General features: G+C 39.4%; 1 protein-coding gene across 1 annotated transcript; it reads right to left on the bottom strand.

Moving 5' to 3' along the window:
- Window positions 1-6,397: 6,397 nt before the first annotated feature.
- LOC113006401 (single-minded homolog 1-like) lies at window positions 6,398-16,244 on the bottom strand. Its single transcript, XM_026142353.2, has 12 exons — window positions 15,987-16,244; window positions 14,855-15,327; window positions 13,133-13,215; window positions 12,924-13,013; window positions 12,535-12,643; window positions 12,153-12,238; window positions 11,380-11,579; window positions 11,026-11,132; window positions 10,669-10,816; window positions 8,132-8,288; window positions 7,651-8,038; window positions 6,398-7,275 (listed from the first exon to the last, which is right to left on the bottom strand). The coding sequence occupies exons 2-12, from the start codon at window positions 15,027-15,029 to the stop codon at window positions 6,533-6,535; spliced, it is 2,286 nt and encodes a 761-aa protein (XP_025998138.1). The 5' UTR covers window positions 15,030-15,327; window positions 15,987-16,244; the 3' UTR covers window positions 6,398-6,532.
- Between the last annotated feature and the right edge of the window lie 3,910 nt (window positions 16,245-20,154).

The raw sequence follows: 20,154 nt of genomic DNA, 5'->3' as shown, positions 1-20,154 counted from the left end.
CGTTCTTGCAGTTAAATGGCCAAACCTAAGCAATGTTATATCACAGTGTGCTATTTCCAGTCCAGACACAAATGCTTAATCTTTTCTGACAAAAGGATGGCTGTGAATTCAAGAGAAACAAATTGTGAACCTGTCCACTAATCCACCAGTCGCCACAGAACAGCAGGTTTTGGTCTCTGTTGCTTATAGTTTAAGATAAAAAGATAAACCCAACTGGGAGGAGGCAGGAGTAACCAATTTCTTTACCAGCAGAATCCGATAAAGTAGAGCAGAGCACAATGTAGCTGAGGTCTGTTGCATTTTTATTAAGAGCACACGACTCTGACCTTTTTCACAAAAAATGAAAAACAAACAAACAAAAACAGTCCTTTTGCTTTTGTACGATATGCATTACAAAACATAGGAATATCCCCAAAATGGTAACATTTTAAAGGTTTGACATAAACGTATGTTTTTCAAACTAAAAATGGACCAAAAGTTGCAATAATAATATCACGATATCGTCATCATTACTCTAACTTTGATTTGGTATTCATTCATTTTGGTATTTTGCTCCAAAAGTCCATCTGGTGTTCAGTTCCTTTGTGTGGAGTGTGTAATGTGACTATCAAGGACTATAGTGGTACGGTGTCAGCAGCGGCCCTTCCTGCTGCTTTGCACTACTACTACTGCCGCCGCCGCTGCTGCTGCTGCAGGGGAATCTCCTCATTGGCATGCAAGCAGTGACTTGGAGCTGTGGAGCACTGGCACCCTCTCTCTAGAGACTCTCTCCTCGCTTTTTCCTTTCCCCTTCTTTCTCCTTGTCCGTCTTCTGCTCTCTCCCTCTTGTCCCCCTCGCGCAGCTGTCACAATATCTGCTCAATACGAGTGCTGGAGGAATCGTAGGAGAAGAGCCGAGCTGATGTGCTGCTTTAGAAGCAGAAGACTTCAAAACAGAATAGCTGAAAGGCCTCTTGTGAGAGGTGTTGAATCAATCTTAAGATCTGTGAACGATTTGTATCGTGCATGCACTGTGATGCAGCGGGGGGGGGGGGGGGGGGGGGGGGGGTGTATTGTCCTTGCACCTCTGCAGGAGATCATTTAATAAAGATATATGTCTAGTGGATAAACAACGGTTTAAATCACGTGAAATGATTTGTTACCATCAGAAATAGCTCTGATTCGATCTTGGCAGATTGGTAAGGTGTTTACAAGAGGGACCGGGATGCAAATAAACAAACACAACATCTTGGCATGTGCTGAGCATTTTGCAGAGATGCCGGAACGAACAATGGCAGACGAAAGCAGAGAGGGAGAGTGGAGACATGGATCCGGTGTGGCTCTGTGGATTTGGCAGGAGTGAAAGCAGTGAGAAGAGCGCTGATACCAGCCAGACTCAAGCTGTGGGCAAATCAAGCATGAAATCGGGAACAAAGGGATTCACAGGATTGAAGGGCATTAGATTCACACTGTCTGAGCCTCGGTGCTGTGTGTGTGTGTGTGTGGAGGCTCAAGATATTGTACTTGTAGTCTTTTTAATAGCCTCATTGCCGAGAGATTAGTGGGTTTTAAATTAAGAGTGAATTTTTTTGTTTTGGTTTTTATGACTTTCACATTCCTCTTTTTGTGTTTAAATGTTCTTAAAGTTTTCTAACAATATAGGCATAAACGAATTGTTCATATTGCAGTGTCACATGGTCCAGTTCTTTTACATAACACTGTAACTAATTGACAGTACACGGTTAACTATTGTACTGGTCTCCAGATTAATTTGTCACTTAGTTTTTAGCGACATTATTAAGGAAAAATGTAAAATACTTTATAAAGCAATTATAGAGGGAAAAACTAATTCATGAATTTTTAGACTCATTTATGACAGAGTGCTATATTGTTGTAATATTATATATTGCACTGTAGTGCATTCAGCATCCAGGTGCTCACACTAAAAGGACAGATTACAAAGCGATTAAAAGCAAAACTTCAGATTTAAACTAGGAATGGATATTCTTTTAAACTACTTGTTGACTTTTTTCTCTCATCATTTTATGTCTAACTTTTAAACTATCCAGCTTGATGACATTTACATCTACATGAATGTAATGATCGCACTGTCGTCATGTAAAGTACATTGTGTACACTCTAATTGGGCACGATTTCCAAGCAGCATTTCAAATCCAGGTGCCTCCACAGTGAAAAACTTATTTCCTCTCCTCTTTACAGAATGACCTCTCCACTTTTCTAGCTCAGCCAATCAGATCGACCAGATGACCTCAATATCCCGGTCCACCCAATCAGAACATCTAAATGTCTTGTTGGTGCAACGCGGTCTGCTGTGGAGGTGTCACTAAAAGTCCTGGTTGAGTGATTTTCCCAGGTCCTGTGCTACTTTGTCCTTCAATGACTCATTTGGAATCTGTGAATTGGGCGTTTTTCTTTTTTTTCTTTTTTTTTTCAACTCCGTGGGAAACGTTTTTGTGCACAGGACAACATTTGCATTTCTTACACTGTGCAGCTGTGTTTTGAGGCAAGATATGTAAAAGTTATAAATTCCAAGCTGATTTCAGAGAAGGGCAGGAATTAAACAATTAGAAGATGTCAGTTCAAACTGGAAAGGTCGTAAAGTACACACGAACAGAAAACATGTTGAAACAGTTTCCTTTGTGCTGTTCTGAAGCTGTTTCATAAGGATGACTTTTCACGGAGCGCCACAATGAATTATGGTGGCACTGGTGAAGGAACAATTTAATTGATGCATGAATATGCAATTGTGCCTCAATCCCGGGCCTGAAATCAATCAAGTAGACAGTCAGTGGATATTCTGAACCTTGCCACCTGCACTCTTGTATTCTGTGTTCGTTTGAGAAGTTAGGATCCATTTCTCCTTCACTGCAGTTGTGAAACCTTGGGGTCTTTCTCCTGTGGTTCTATGGTTTACCTCCACACTGAGGCAACCACATGACATAGGTGGCATCTTTATCTTCTCAAACTGCTAATGCCTTGTGGTGCAAACGAAGCTAATTCACTTGTGCGTTTTATTAGCAGTAGCATATAGTTAAATTAACTGCAAATACTTTAATTTTGCAGCACTGCGATTCATTATGATGAGTTAAGAGTGACTAAGCGATTAACGCAAGACATCTGTTTTTGTAGTGATGTCATACAATCCTTTGTTATATTTGTGATTGATTTGATTCTAGGAGTAACATCTGCTATTCTCCAGCATCTCCTTGAGTCACTTCTAAAAAATGTCTCCTCTGTTAGAGTTTAAGGATGAGCTCTTCTGTAATTGTGATAATTCCACTCTTCTTGTCTTTCCCATTCTACAATGATGCAAAGTGACAAAATACTCGAGTACATTTTTGACTAGTTCCCTTTTAACCAAACACTTCCTAGCTCCACTCCGATATTTTAGAGACAAGCTTGACTGGGCAAACTAAAAGTTGTAGCGCATTAATAAAATATCTATTAAACATTACAAGAAGTTAAATTCACTGTAGAAAAGCTTATGTAAATTAATTGTGGTAAAGTGGTGCTTGGTTAACTGCAGATGTACAAGCGAATGCATTATAAAAAAGTTAAATCCAGGTAGCTTTGATTCATGCATAATTTCATCAACAATAATTAAATAATGCAATGTAATTAAAAACGTAGCCGTTTTGGAGCCTTTCTACAGAACTTTTACTTAAAGACTGAGTGTAAAACTTTTGCAGAGTTCTGAAATCCTCGTTTTATTTTGGCATTGATTTTTCTTGACCTTTCTTCTCTCCACTGTTTCGACTTGATACCCTTTTGGTTTCTTTTTCTTAAACTCTTTTTCCACTTGCACACAACCTTAGCGTTTTCATCTTAACTTTTAGTCTGTCTACAGCGCTCTAACTTTCTATAGACTGAGAGGATCTTGGATGAGGAAGTATGAGGTAGTTGGGGAGGCGTATACAAGAGTGCGAAGTCTGGGCAAAAGGCCCAGTGTTTGGCCACATTTGTAACCGACTCTACATGTGAAAGCCTTCGGGGCACATCAGGCAAAATTCCTAGTATTCAGGAGGAGAAAAAAAGGCCTCTGATTATTGCCGTATCTCAGCACTAAACACACGCTCACTCACACAAATACACACACACACACACACGCACACACACTGTTCATAAGCCTTGATGATGTCAGCAGCTAAGCGGTATAACGGTTTTGCCTCTTGGAATGACAGCACCACTGATATCTGGCAGACCATCAGTTAGTCACGTCAGCGGTAACTGATGGAAGTTCTCCATTCAGGCCCAGGCTGTGTCCAGGTCCTTTGTCAGCTCAGACAGACAGAAAGACAGGCAGGCAACCTCTCCAACTACATTTAAACAACATACATTCATTAAAATACACCACAGAGGAATTACCTCTGAGAAAAGGTTAGAGGCTAAATGTGCAAATTTAACTGCTCCAAACTGCAGTTACTTTGCCATTGTAATGATGTGTTCAGGATTTTTTTATGCTAGCTGTTTGGAATAATTATCAGTCAATTTTTTTCCCCCATTACAGTCATTGAATCTTATGGAAAAACTACATTGTCAGTGTAGCCAAAGACTGATACCGGGTATTCAAAGGGTGCAATAGAGCTTCATTGTTGTCTGAACACATCAGAGAAACAAGTCTTTGCACTACATGTATATACATTGATTCTTAACGGGTATACAGATGCTGTAATTTACTTTAAAATATACTACCCTTGTATTATGATTATTATAGTAAATGTAGCTTAAAATCTAAAATTCAGCATTTATAAGTTTATATTTTCACATTACTACTTTTGGTCTCTTCCAGTGATTGCAAGAAAAGGGAGACAGAATAGCAGCACTTATTCTTTTATATTTTTTTCCTTATTTTCTTTTTCTAAAATATTAGAAGAAAACAAAGATGAAAGCCACATAAAAAATACACAGCAATTAATCTATTATGATCTACTATGTATCAGTACATTTCTGTATCTATTTTTTTTTTGAGGCAGCAGCATTGTGTTTGTGTCTGCATGTTTGAGTTTGTGTGTGAGTTCATTCAAAACAGATTTGACAGATACAACAAAACACCGACAAAAGATATATGTTTACAACTGTATTCGGATTTAAGGACTTTTTAAACCAATCAATAAATAATTTTGTCGTTTCCAGTTCAAAAAGTTCCTTGTTTGATATTTACATCATAAATTAAATAAGAAACTAAAGACTTTCAACTTATTTAAGATATGTTTGAAGCATTCAATACAACTCATAACAAATCAAAACAATTAAAAATTAAAGAAGAGGATTAGGGCCACTGGGGAAAACAATGACAATATGACTTTTTTTCTCCAGGATTTCATTTTTTTTCCTCGGAATTCTGTCAGAATATTAGATTTTCTTTTTCTAGAGTTCTGAGAAAAAAAAAGAATTCTAAGAAAAAAGTCTGCAGAAAAAGTTTTCATAGAATTCTAAAAAACAAACAAAAAAACAAAAAACAGCTACAACCTGTGGCCTTAATCCACGGTTAATTTTACAACGCATGGAACAGAATTAAAAAACTTTTACTGCATATTTTACATATGCTAATAGGTCAGGTAAAAGTTAAGTGATGTAAAAACAGAAGAAATCATACTCTGATATGTAAGCATTAATAGCTAAAACTGCAAGTAAATATACAATGCCTATATTTAGAGAGCATGGGAAGATAAAAAAAAATGAGTGAGTTTGGAAACATCTTTTCGCACACTAAATGAGGGCATTTCACATATTCCATAAACCAGTTTCAAGTTGACCTGGATATTATGCACTTTTCCATATCAGAGGCATGTTTCTCTTTCTGTTTTTTCACTTCTTCTTCTTTTTTCTTTTTTTTTAAATAATGTAATAATGGTGTGATCCAAACACCAAAACTAATTTAATGCCACCAGTGAAATATTCTACTTGGACAGAAAATAATGACACATACAAAAAACAGCTCACTGACAAATAAATACCAGGAAACACTGACATCTTACAATAGGGAGTCAATAGCCTTTTCCATGTTGCACTTCACGTGTCAGACAGTATGGTCTGTGCTCTGGAGTTTTCAGGTGAAATGGCTATGGAACAACACATTTTCTTACTGCCTTTGGAAATCATGTACAGGTCAGGTTAACAAACATGGCCAATGGTGCATGAGAGGTTTGGAATAGAAACACTGGATTGATGTTTAACCAGCTTTTGCAGGGAGGGAAAGTTACTTTACTGCCATTAAGACAACTCTGTTATATTATGTAATGGAGCAAACTTTCTCCATTTGTCAGGCAGTATGCAAAAAGTCAGTTCCTGAACAGCTTCTTAGAGTCTTGGGGAAAAAACTTCTCTAATGACAAAGAAAAGAGAAAGGCCTGACAAACACAAGTTGTGCTGAATGGATCACCAAGGGCAAGTCAGCCCCACACAGGTTCCTTGTATCCTTTTGTCAGTGTCTCAGCTTTTGTGTGGAGCACCTGGTTGCACATGCCTACAACCTCACTACGGATGGTAACGTCCTCTTTTAGACAGCTGGCTCAATCTTCACCAGATATCGTCAGCTTCCATTGGTTATGATAACTGAGGTGGTTTTATGTCCCTGTATTTGTTCAGCCTGCACTCTCACATGAGATGCCACATCATACTGCACTCCTCCACAGGCCAAGGTGGAGTAACTCCGCAAGCTCTCCGGATCATACAGATGCTCGAGGGAGTACCCAGTCAAGGCGTACGCCGCCTGCCTGTCCAGTGGCTGCCTCTCCTGTGCTGGATAGATCAGCGGACTTCCCTGGGGTTGTTGAGGGTGTGGGGACATATCTGTCTGCATGTAGTCTTTGGTGAGGGAGAGGCCTGATCTGGGGATTCCGTCAGAGCTGGGGCTGCTGAGACGAGACAAAGAAGCAGGACTCGTCGTGTTTTCATCATTTTCATTGGGGCCAAGAACTTTAATGCTGTCGCGGTGATGGAGGCGTTCAGTAAGGAGGTCGATGCTGGGGGCTCCGGGGCCACGGCATACCACGCTGGGCATAGTGAGCTGAGAGTGATGGGGTAGGGAGGAGGTGAAACAGGGACTGTGAGTTTTGGTGAGTCCCGAGACATCCAGTGGCATCTTGTGTTGCTGTAGACGGCTCTCCTCCTCTTTGATCATTTGCTGTGTGGCACGGATCAGGGTCTCCATCTTGCTGGGCTCTCGAGGGCTCGCTTGGAATTGGTCACCGTGGTAACGCTCACCTGAATCACTGGTGGACCCACCTCCGTCAGGTGAACTCACTACGCTGTCTTCGTCCCAGTGGCCCCGTCCTATAAATGCAAATCAGTGGTCAGAGTTGATAACAATAGAATAAATGAATATCACATTGTTAAAATGCTCATGTGGTTAATGGGCAAAATTCTGCCTTAAATGCATATATCATTATAGCATCATGGTCTGACTGGGTGTCTTGGCTGAAGCACAGTGGTTTTTTTTTTGCTGTTTGAGGATGTGAAATGTGAAATAACTTGGCTTTCAGTTGCGGGCAATTTTTGAACAGATGGTAGCAATCGGCACACTGGCAAGAGACGGTGTAAACAACTTAGCATGTCCCATAATAACATTTGGAAAACAGCTACCAGGAGAAGCTAGGCCAGAACTATTTTCAGAGACAGATGGTTGTGGTCTCAACCCTAACACCTCACCGTGAATGGCGCCATGGTAGGATGTTATTTCGTAGCCTTCGCTGTTGTCCACTGAGAATTTTGGCAACGAGAGAACGGAGCGTGTGGTGTCCCACCACATCTCTCTTCCCGACTGGGGGGTTCCCAGGAAGTAGCGGCCACTCTGGCATCGAACACGATCACAGGTGGTGGTGTGAGGGTGCGTTTGGGCATGGGCAAGATCCTCTTCTGATAGACCCAGGCCGTAGCACAGGGAGCCCGATTCTGGATACAATCTGTAGGCACAAGAAGCCTCCGTTGCTTCACTGGGATCCAACAGCTGAGGAGAGGCAGAGTCTGTCAGTGGGCTCCCTCCCCACTGACTGTCTTGGTCAGACTCTGAACGCTCTGGATTGAAAGCTGAAAATTGCTGGACAGAAACAAGAAAATCACAGTTCTGGGAGTTTTTGATTTGAATCCACAGCAAGCTTCCCTAATTGACTTAGCTCTAAAAAACAATTACCTGTGGGTAGGGTGACACTCTGGCTTTGGCCTTGGACTGGGTCAGACGTGACTTGGTGCTCTTTCTTTCTTCATTGTGACTGTCAGCGTAGGGAAAGGCTGGTTTGCTGGGGCTCATTTGATCCAAAGACAGCTGCATTCCTTTATACTCAGTGTCCCTTTTAAAACACATAAAATGCATGTTAGAGATAAACAAAATAGTTTAACTTAAACTTCCATTTTGTGATGCTTTTATAATCTTGCAAGATCATGCTCAGAATAACATATCTATAACAGCGAATTGCTATGAAATTCATGGGCTCCACAGGACTCTGCCAAGTAATCCTTTTACTTATTTATCACCACCAAGCGCCACCAAAACCAAATTCATCACCACTCACCATGAGGTTTTCTTTTTAGTGCTGACATCATGTTAGTACTATTACTGCGAGTATGCTGATGTTAGCATGTACACCCTCAGAGATCACCTCGGATCGCTAGCTTTCTTTTAACATGCATGCATCTTTGAACTTTGCTGTGGGTTCAAATTATTTTATGCACTATGAGCTGCAGGTTACTGAGGAGCTTCTTCACAGTGACCTACACAAACACACAGAACATTTTTGACCTAGTTTTACTTTCATTTTTTCAAGCTAGCTCATGTTTCTGTAGTTAATCCAGAATTCCCCAAACCTTTAGGCTATTTTCATCATATATACTTGGATCATGTTCTCTTTCTGACCATCTTGATTTTAGCATTGCACGAGAAGCATAATTACTAATTAGTCTAAAGCACACTCCTTGGCTAATGTTGAATATAGATAGATGGTCAGACTTAGATTGAGTCAGGCTTTATAAAAAAGGATTTAAGTACAACTTTAAGTGAATACAGTATATAAGGGAACTTTAAGATTATAAGCTCTCAGCTTCTGAGATTATTAACAAACACCCAGAAAAAACGTTAATCATTCTTTTTTCTTTTTTCTTTTTTAACCACAAACATTACGAGAATGTGGAAAGAATGCACCGAGAGTAAACACACACCAGAAACATATTTATACTTATAAGTCTTATCTATGCAATCAATTTCCTCTAAATGTACCCAGTTTTTTTAAATTTACTTTTGAATGTTGCAGATTTCAAACATGCAACTTGTGTGCCATCTTTGACATTTTAACCCACTGTACTGCGGCTGAACTCAATGCAATTGTCACCGTCGAGGGAGTGAAAAAGGCTCCTGTGTCAAGTGTTCAGCAAACATGAGCCTATTCTTAACTTATCACATCAACAGTATGTAATAGCAGCTGTCTGGCATTTTAAACCTTGTGGCCCATCCCTGACCCTGTACAGCCAGCCTCTTCAATATGACTCTAAATATGACCCATTCCTTATGTACAACACTGCAGGCGAAAGGCTATGTTTGGATAGCCAGTGCACAGTCTGAGTGTTATTTGCTCTTGCAGGTATAGTTATGGTAGCCAGTTGTGCATCCTATCTGTGCCCTGGCTGACTTATGTCTGAGCCAATAATGTTGGGCCTTTGTGCAAACTCAGCTGTGTTAGCCGAATTCCACCTCAGGGGTCAATGTCAGAGCACCTCACGTCTGAAATATGCCACCAGCCAACTTCCAAACATAATTTATTAATGGATTCTTGTTGGGCGGAAACGCTGCCATGCCAAGGCGATTGAATTGCTGTTTTTTTTTAAGTAGTTGTTTGTTTTTTTCCACTTTTGCCTCTTGGACTTTCAGATACTTCTGTGTTGGACTTGATTATTCACTTGGAAATTCTCTGTCATTTTAATGTAGTTACTTTGTTTTCACCTTACTGCATTGAAGAAATCAATAGGTGGAGTGCAGCCATATGCATACATGCACGTACAGACTTGCGCAAACTCTCCATCACATGCACTTACACACACACACACACACACACAGGAAAAAACGACATGTGGATCAACCAAACAAGGAAAATCCAACATGTGTTACAGCTATGAGATAGCTATTGATTCCTAGTTCACCGTTTGATCGATTTTGCTTTCCTTAGACTGCAGATCGATGGTGGCAGTAGAGGTTTTTGATGGGGTTGAACCCTGATGTTTGTCTTGCTGTCTCAAAGGGCCTTAGTGTGCTTTGTTCTCTCATAACACACAGCTGCCTGAGTCCTGCAACCTCTGTATTTGGTGGATTTGTACAGAGAGACTACGGAGGGATAAAGAGAAGGATTTCTCCAGGAGAAAAAGACCCATTGTATCACAGAGTGAGCCTCAAGTACAGATCATAAGAGTGCATGATATGATTATACAAGTAAAATATTCAGTGTTATTCCCACAGTGCCATCTCTATTAAAAGGGCATTATTATTTAGACCGGAGTAGTGCTGCAACCTTGTTTTACAATGACTGCGCAGCTACAGTATAATTGCAGCCATCAGCACAGATTATAGATTTAACTGTCTCAAAAAAGCATACTTTTAAAATTATTTTGAAATCAATTATGAAGTATCTGTTAAAACAAAAGTTTCCCTCTGATTTTAGGATGGAAATCGTTATTTACACTTACGTGAGGACATAGTTGACGCTGACGATACAGTGAGGCCTTGAGGATCGGCTATTGTGGACGATAGTGGCATAACTTTGGACCCAGACCCAGCCGCCGTGTTTGGCAAGGAACCGATAGTACTTAGTTGTGACTTGGCCTTTTACCAGCACTGCAGGAGATAAAAGAAACACACAGACAGCAGAGATTAACATGTTTAACAAGTTGCACGTTTTCTTTTTTGTGTGTGTGCGTGCGTGTGGGAGACGTGTGATTGCCTGCACATGGTGGCTGCAGCAGGTTGCCTGAGCAGTTGCTGCATAACAAGAGAAGGTCAAGCTGCCTGTTGTAAAAGCATAAATGAACACACTTGTAACTCACAGAGGTGGTGTGCACAGCGGAGGTGGAAGATGTCACAGCTGTGGACATGATGGTACAGCGTTTTCTCAATGAGGTCCTGGGGCTCATAACCTGTCAGCTCAGCTACCCTGGGGAGAAATTCAGGAGTTAAAATAAGCAGCTAATTCAGGGATATTTCATTTTTCTGTGCTTCGGTTTTCACAGGCAATTTTAGCTCCAGGAGCTTCTTTTATAACTTGCTTCCCTTTCCTAATGAAAAATGCATAGACTTCACACAACGTTTGCCAAACACACAGTACAATTAAAATAGAAACAAACTCAAAAACACCTAAAGGGAAAACAAAACAACAAATAGAACAAAGTCTTGATTAGTACCTGGAGTCCAGGAAGATGAGCTTCATGTCCAAGCTGGCTCTGAACATGAACATGTTACTGTGCAGTTTGATCTCAGTCACGGCACTGGGAGGCAGAGAGTGACCGACAGCCACCAAGCCCACATTCTGGTAGCATCCTTCAAAAGGTGACATGTCCAAACTGTACTGACGGATCTTCAGGTAGCCACTGCAGTGGATCACCTATCGTAAAGCATATACAAGATAATAGCTAAATCACAAATTACATTTAATAATGAAATTTCTTAAAATTCCATTTCATAAGAACAGTAGTCAGCTTTATGATTTATGTGATGCATTTCGGAAGCAGGCAGGATAATAATAATAATAATAATGGATTGGATTTATATAGCGCTTTTCAAGGCACCCAAAGCGCTTTACAATGCCACTATTCATTCACTCTCACATTCACACACTGGTGGAGGCAGCTACGGTTGTAGCCACAGCTGCCCTGGGGCAGACTGACAGAAGCGAGGCTGCCATATCGCGGATAGTGTAATTTATATCAAAATACAATATAATCAAATGATAATAGAACTGTTGGAATAGCCTGACACAATTACATTAAACTGCATGAATAAGCTAAAACTTTTCGTGGTTAGAAAAAAAGGTATAAAGTAATTTTAATGTTGGTGACCATTTTTTCTTATTCGCTTCTTATATTTATTAATGTGAAATAATTTTTATAATACCATTATCGTTATTGTTAATAAAAAAAACAAAACAAGACACTCTTTATTTACTAGCGCTGCCTACCTTGTATCCACCACTGGTAAGCCCCGCGTTTCTTTTTGCCAGCACACATTTCATCCGCAAAAAGAAAGAGCGTTCCACTTCATATTCTGAAAGATGTCAAACACTTTGCTATTAAATTCTCGTATAATAATAACAACAATAATAATTGAAAAATAAAATAATAGGGTTTTACGGCGTTAAAATGTATCCTGCAAGGAAAAAACACAGGCACAGGCACAAGCTATTGCGTAAATTCCATCCGCGTATATTACGCGCGTTCATTGCATTTTTTTTATCATATGCTAATAATGCTGACACTACATAGTGCAACACTATGATTAAATAGAAAATGCTAAATGACATAACATGTGCATATGTGGAGCCTGAAGGCGTCGTTCTGTACCTTGCACGAAATGTGTGTGATAGGGCTGATGTGGGGTGAGGACAGCTGTCATCTCATCGTGGTCGGCAGGATGGACATATTCATAAATACTGTTCCCAGTCAACTCTACCTGTTGAGAATAACTCAGGTAATTAACGGGTAAAAGCTTCCTGGTGGGTGAATTTTTTTTTTTTTATCTGCGCATGGGTATCGCGTTCATTTTCAGACGATGCTTTATGAATAACAAATACAGAGGGAAAAAAACGTCTGAAAGGAAATATATATATATATATATATATACATATATATATATATATATATATATATATATATATATATATATGTGTGTGTGTGTGTGTGTGTGTGTGTGTGTGTGTGTGTGTGTGTGTGTAATGATCACAGAAACGAACCTGAGACAGTCCTAAATGGACCGACGCTGTCTCTGAAATGTACATTATCTTCCCATCTGGGGCCACGACGAAGATGAATCCGTCCAACGTCTGCAAATAATAAACGACAGGCTGCCGTCACTTCTCCGTGTTAATTCACAAGCCCGGGTCGATCATGTTCTTTGGCTGCAGATCAGTACCTTTAATAATATTAATAACAGCCTAAATACCTGCAGTAAATGAGATCCCAGCTCTCGTCCAATGTTATCCAAGGATCTCGTTCGACTTGAGTGACCCCAAGCTTCACCCAGACCTGGGGAGAGAGCGAAATAACGGTGTTTGGCTGCTGCATGACTTTGAAATTAAATAGAAATATATATAGTATTTTTTTTAGTTGAGCTTAAATTATTCTTATTCTTATTCTTCGTTTAGCATAAAGGAAAATGTAGGACACACACACACACACACACACACAGAAACCAAGACGCTAGGAGCTCCTATTTAAAGGGCCAATTTACAGTTAAAGCATTTATTCCTCTCCACTGTACTGAAAATTTGTCCCTTCCTGCATGCTGTACAGTCTCCCTGGAGGCACAAACCCACACGTGCAGAAGTGTTATCATTATTATTATTATTATTATTATTATTATTATTATTATTATTATTATTATTATTATTATTATTTTGTTGTTGTTGTTGTTATTGTTGTTGATGATGATGATTTTTTTTCCTCCCTAAAATGTGACAAAAAAATGTTCATTTGTGGATTTTTGCCTGGTATATCCCACGATAGCCTGGATGCTATCTTGTGCTACTCATCAAATTTATTCAGTTCCATCAGAAATTTCGTATTTTTTATTATTATAAGTAAATTAGGTGTCCGTCTCTCCTGCTGTAAATGTGTAAATGAAAATGAAAATAGGTCTACGGTGTCGGTGGGACATGCAGACTAACATCAATCTACCAGATGAGGGGCTGCGTTAATTTTTTTTTACATATCTATCTATCTATCTATCTATCTATCTATCTATCTATCTATCTATCTATCTATCTATCTATCTATCTATCTATCTATCTATCTATCTATCTATCTATCTATCTATCTATCTATCTATCTATCTATCTATCTATCTGTGTGTGTGTGTGTGTGTACATGTTCTTTCTTTCTTTTCATTTCATTTTTTAAGCTGCTTCCATCAAACAATGAAAAGATTAAAAAGAAAAACGCGAGCTGGGTATTTGGGAGACATTTTGCATCCAGCATTTTGTCATCACACCGCAGAAGCTGGGTAAGATTATATGTGCTTTAGGTGATTATAAGCCTTGCAGGTGCTTTTTCTAATTGGCGACTCTTCCTCTCAGTCACGCAGACTAGTGGACCTGCAGAGACGTTGGCAGATCGTCTCATTTGGTTATACGGAATTAAAAAGCATCATAAAGCATCTGAACAGACTCCCTGACGACCCACGAGGAATTGTGGGACTATTCCTGTAACGTTTCTGTAGGACTTGAAGAGAACCTGTGTGTTCTAATTACAACCTACTTTCTAAATTATACTGAACACTAACTTTTATGTTTTGTTTTTTTTGCACTAACCGACCAAGTGACAATCCTAAAAATATGCAGATTTTTAAAGTAGTCATGTTTATTTATTTTTTTCCTAAAATATAATAATATTAGGTTGTGTAGAAGTAATTCCAGTTTACTATTATTACTATTATATTACTATATTAGTAAAAATCTCCTGTCACTCCCCATGCGTTTCCCTTCATTCGTAAAATTCTGCAGATAAGTTGATCAAAAAAGAGATATAATTATTTTTAGTTAATGAAATAAAGTTAATGAAAAGATCGCAAAAACGTGTAGATGAAAAAAAATCCAACACAAATAAATAAATAAACAAATAAATAAATAAATAAGCAGTGGAGAGTGCACGTTGGCTAGGTGCTCACCCTGGGGGAAAACAATTCTCATCTTCAGGTAACTTGTTGTCAGTCTTATTATGGAGGCTTTGTCTAACTGGGATGTGATGGCCGACGGTAAAGGCAACATTTTAGCCAGTTCATAGAATTCACTGTTTTCCTTTTCCCGTCTAGTCCTTGCAGCCGTTTTGGATTTCTCCTTCATGTCGGCGCCTTTTCTTTATATCCTTAACTTGTCGGATGGTTCGCTCGTTCAAATCAGCAGTATGACCGACTCCTCCCGCTTTGCTTCGTTTTTCATTGTATACTTTTTTCAACTGCAAAAAAAAGTTTTTCTTGTTGTTGTTGTTGTTGTTTTTTTTTTTGTTTTTTTTTGTATGACAAGATGAATCCAAAGGGTGGGAATATCCCTGTGATCTCCCAAATGAGTGATCTGAGTCTGCGATAATTCAACTGGTTGTAGTTAAACCTCCTCGGTGTAGCCACTGGCCTTCATCCATGACCTGCAAAACAAAGAATGAGTGTGAATAACTGTTGTTTTTCAGAGGAAGGCTTGCATTGCACATAGAGGTGACTCTGGAATAACAGAAAAAAAAAAACCCGTATACGTCAATCATCAGTCAAAGTCAGATTTATGTTTTTAACAGATCTAGAGCCAGGGCACGATGCCTTTGCCACAGTATCACAAACAAAAACAACAACCTCTGAAAAAAATGATATAAACAATACAGAAAAAAAGGTAATGCAATATGAACGCGACGCTATTACATTACGTGTACGTGGTTTAATTTTCTGAAAAGATGACAAGATTTTGGTAAACAGCTGCTCAACAGAGATATCTGTACTGACCGCAACTAGACCATAACATTAAAAAAAAAAAATCTAACGGTAAGATGCAGTAAACTAATTTTGCACGTTGCATTTTCTGTTATTATTTTGGGAGTGAAAAAACAAGCCGTTATGCTGCTGATCCCTGAAGGAGTATCGAGGAAATGACATTTGACCCAACACAATTCCTGAAACGTGTGCAACTGCGTTGGCAGAGACAACTCGGTGCTCGATTTTTTTTCCTCGTTTACTTCTTTAAAGAAAGTTTAAAACATATTAAAAGGATCATTAGTTTTCAGATTTTCTTAGATGCATGTATTTGTAGTGTTCCTACCCGAGCAGAGATACGCTGTTGGGTATTTCCCTACATCTGAATCGATCCTGAGTCTCAAAGCAGCCTGCTGGGAATTTCACCTGTCCTGAACCGGGTTCACCAGTCCTCCCAGTTAAAATTGTTCTCAGCTCCTCCTGGATTTCCACCTGGAAAGGCGAACGGGCCGTGCGCTGCATACACCTCTCCAAATTATAGGGACACGCAACGAGTGGCATTCATGCCCAGCAAACCTCCTCTCCTCAACTATCTCAATGTCCCTCTCTGGAGCAGCTCGAAACCCGCCCATTGTTTTCTTGCTTCCTCGTGATTGGGTGGAAGCGTTACAAGTCATTACGCGATTGGACACTTACAGTGGGCGACGATTTAGGTATGCGTAGCACTTGGCCGTGCCCGAAGTGAGCTTAAATGTGATCCTGTTGTGTTTTTGTCATTAGCCTGCAGATCATGGATCAAGCTGAAATAAATAAATAAACCTGCATAAATAGCAGGGGAATGTTAACAGGTGAGAGGGTAATTAAAAGCTTTAAAGACTCTCACTCGGTGATGGAAAACAACAGAAAATAAAATAATCCTCCAGGAAGAACATGCATTATTTCCACAATTATGCTGCACAAATCACGAAACACCTTTCATTAGATGGTACAGAACAGAATGTATGGGGCAATTTGGGGGACAATGAAAATCGATACGGGTGTTAGTTTACTCAGAGGAACTGCAATTATTTATTTTAGAAAATAATGGAGATATTCTTATTTTTTTCAATCCGGCTGCATTTGTTTTCATTCAGTGGTCAAATTTTTTGACAATATGGATTTCGATTTGGGGGGGGGGGGGGGGGGGTGCAGCAGATAAATAAAGCTTTTAGGTTTTAGCAATACAGGGAGCCACGGCAGAAAACAATAAACAAACATCACGGTATTGCTGTTTGACAGAATCACTTCATGTTCTGCTTGTGCTCATCACGCTGTCTAATAAATAGACCCCACATTCTTACCATCGACCTTTTTTTTGTTTTAGCATCATATGAATGCTCTTGATATATAATATATTCTTAGTTATATTTAAATCAACAGGCTAAATTATGCCCTCTCTCTTCAGGTTTTGTTTTTGACTAATTTCCCCCTAGCTGTCTGCTGGATTGTTTCCCCGCGGATGCAGATTTTTTTTAGTTCTCTGCTTTAAGAGGTATACTTGCAATATTAACACAGGCATCGGCTACAAAAAAATAAAAAATAAACAAAGTAGTCCGCATGTCCCTCGCTGTAGTCAGTCGTGTACTCTAGATTCTAAATTTTAAGTCTTTTGCATGAGTTCGAGTTTTTGCACATAAACCAGTGGACTGGATGTTAGTTATGATCTGTTAACCAGTTGTTTCGTGAGTTATTTCAGAGGCAAGATTATTATTATTTTAAAAAAAAAAAAGACAAAAAGACAGATACAAAACAGTTTACACCCGGCTGAGAGAGCGGTGCGACGCGTACAGGGCTCGTGCAGTGGTTGGGTGTCCGTCAAACACGTTTATCTGAGGATTAATTTCCATGGTGTGAATCAGATGAAGACGCCGCGGCGCATGTAGTTTTTTAATTAGTTACCGGGCGCTCACATGGAGGAAGGAGAGATGGGGGTGTGAAAGGAAGGAGCGTGTGGATGGGGGGAGGTTGGTTAGAGCAGCGGGCTCGGTGTCGGGGGCGCGGACGCATGACGGTGAGCTCATTACGCACATAATTAGCCCTCAAATTGATGCTGCATCCTGCCGTAATTGGAGACTCTCCTGCTGCCTGGGAACAGATATATCTGTCTCCTTGCTTTTGTGCGTGGGGATGGGTGAGTGGGTGCTTGGAGGGTGACAACAGAGGATGGTGTTTCTATCTACCTGGCTTCTCCCGATCTCATTATCATCCTTACAAGGCCATACCTATTCTATTTCCCTCTCATTATGGCGCATCTCTTTAAACTAAACACCATTTCACTGCATCCTGTCCATCTTATAATAATAAAAATGAGGCGTTCCTTCAAAATACCCCCATCATTGGCTTTTCATTTTTTCCCCCCATTATTTGGATATCAAAGGACAGAGATCACCATGGTGTAATCTCTTCACACTTCCATGGAAATTATGTGAATTCCACAGTTGTCTAATTTGGTGTTTAAACACATTGTTACAAACTGAAAACATTCAAAAAATATTCTACAAATCAAACACAAGGCACCTCTCTGTATGCTCCTGTGCAGTGACAACCTGTCAGGGATTGGGAATTTCTCCGAGTGTATGAGTTCTGAGCGGCTGGTAGAAGATTTACCCAGCCTGGACATCCTGTTAATGCCCCACCACAGGCCATCACAACAGGGGATCTCGCTTTGCTGTCCTTCCAACCCCTCCTCACTGCCACCCAAGTCTCACTCGCCTTTCCATTTTTATTGTGATTTTACAAATCATTCTTCTCTGTGGGAAGCCAGGCCTTGAAGTTCTCCACTGCAGGAAAAAAAAAAACTGAGAGAGGGAGGGCAGGTTAGTGAAGGTTGTTTTGGAAAAAGGATTCCAGGAAAAGGTGGGAAGAAGGTGACTAGACAAGTGCTACCTGTCAGTGTTTCTCAGTGAGGGCTTTGGTGCTTCATTTCATGTAGTCAAATCTAATGACACTGAGAACAGTTTCACTTTCACGATTGGGATCAGTTTTTGAGTAGGGCATCATAAACTATTGTCAATGCAAAGCACTCTCTCACTCAGCTCTTGAGATACCTGTAGCCATGCAGGTATAGATTTACCATGCGATCCTCCACTATCTCTTCAATATAATCTACTTTATCACAACCGATCCTGACCCAAGTGACATCTATTGAGACAATTTATTAAAGTTTGCACAGATGCTTTTGGTATAGAAGCCTGTTTTTGTCAACCGACAAAAAAATGAATTCACATAGTAATTACTGACATGATATTTATTTATTATTATTTATAATATTAAAGCTTTTTATTGGATTACAAGTCAAAATTATGAAAACATAACTCATTACTTTGAGAAAAAAGTTCCAATATTTATACACAAATATTTATGACGAAGAAGGAAAGACTTTGTATTATGTGATACAGAGCTTCTTAGGTTAATAAGGTTTCATATGTATGATGTGATATAGTTTATATAAAGGTAGGTCCTGGGTTCAAATCCACCATCTGGCCAGGGCCATTCTGTGTTGTCTGCATGGATTATCAACAGATACTTCTTCCCACAGTGGAAAGACATGCAGTTTGTGGGGTTAGGTTATTCCAAATTGGCTGTAGGTGTGGTTATCTGCCCCCCTACCCCCTGAAAATACACTTTGGCATGCTCCTTAAAAGTCTTCAGATTTACATCAACATATCTTCTGAGAAAAACTTACTGGTCTGGATAATAGATGGATTTCACTGGGGACTTTTTTTTCTTCCTTTTAACAGCTTTCTGAAAATTGATTTTCAAATCAAGCGAGAAAATAACCTAAATCAAACCTGGAAGACAAACAGTTAGTAACCACCGGGAGAAAATGAATTCATTAATTTCAATTTGGTCAAAACGTTGCTTAGTCTTGAGTTTTAAATGTTGTAATTTCTCTTTAAATGAATGGTAATTGTGTAGATAGACAATATTTTCAAAAATATGAAACTAAAAGTTTACACCAGTCAAAAATATCTAAAACGTTTGCCTCGAAAAATAATCTACAATAATATTTTTTAAAAATGCTCGTTTAAACATTCGAAACTCCAACAAATTATTATTCAGAACCTAGTACGGTAATCTAATAGCAGCTTTATGCTGACAACAACTGTAACTTACACATTTCTCCCAGTTTGATTGATATATAATTGACACTGTAGAGCCAGAGTTTGGATTATTTATAGGGAATGAAAATGATAGAAGAGCTAACATCTATTTGTGGGAGACATAAAAAAAAAAATACAAAGAAAATTCAGGAAATTATATGAAACTGATAAGAAATAGGAAGCATGGCAACGAGACGTTAAAAAGAAAAAGGAGAGCTCAAAATAGTCAATTCTAAATGTGTTAGTAAAAGACTTCACAGAATGAGTGCAAGGCAATGAGACTTGGGCACCATGTTGAGTTACACTCTGTGCTCAGAGATTGAAACGGCTGGGCATATGTAAACAGGCTGCATGTTTGACCAAGATTTGCCA

This window comes from Astatotilapia calliptera, chromosome 15, assembly GCF_964374335.1.
Source record: "Astatotilapia calliptera chromosome 15, fAstCal68.1, whole genome shotgun sequence".
In the NCBI taxonomy this organism is placed as follows: domain Eukaryota; kingdom Metazoa; phylum Chordata; class Actinopteri; order Cichliformes; family Cichlidae; genus Astatotilapia; species Astatotilapia calliptera.
The sequence above is the reverse complement of the archived record's forward strand: the minus strand, read 5'-3'. Positions and strand labels throughout refer to the sequence as shown.

Coding starts and splice junctions, on each gene's coding strand:
- LOC113006401 (XM_026142353.2), bottom strand. CDS start 15,029: ATGAAGGAGAAATCCAAAACGGCTGCAAGGACTAGACGGGAAAAGGAA. Junction 13,014..13,132: donor TGGGATCTCATTTACTGCAG/GTATTTAGGCTG, acceptor TATTATTTGCAG/ACGTTGGACGGATTCATCTT. Junction 10,817..11,025: donor CCGCTGTGCACACCACCTCT/GTGAGTTACAAG, acceptor TATCTCCTGCAG/TGCTGGTAAAAGGCCAAGTC.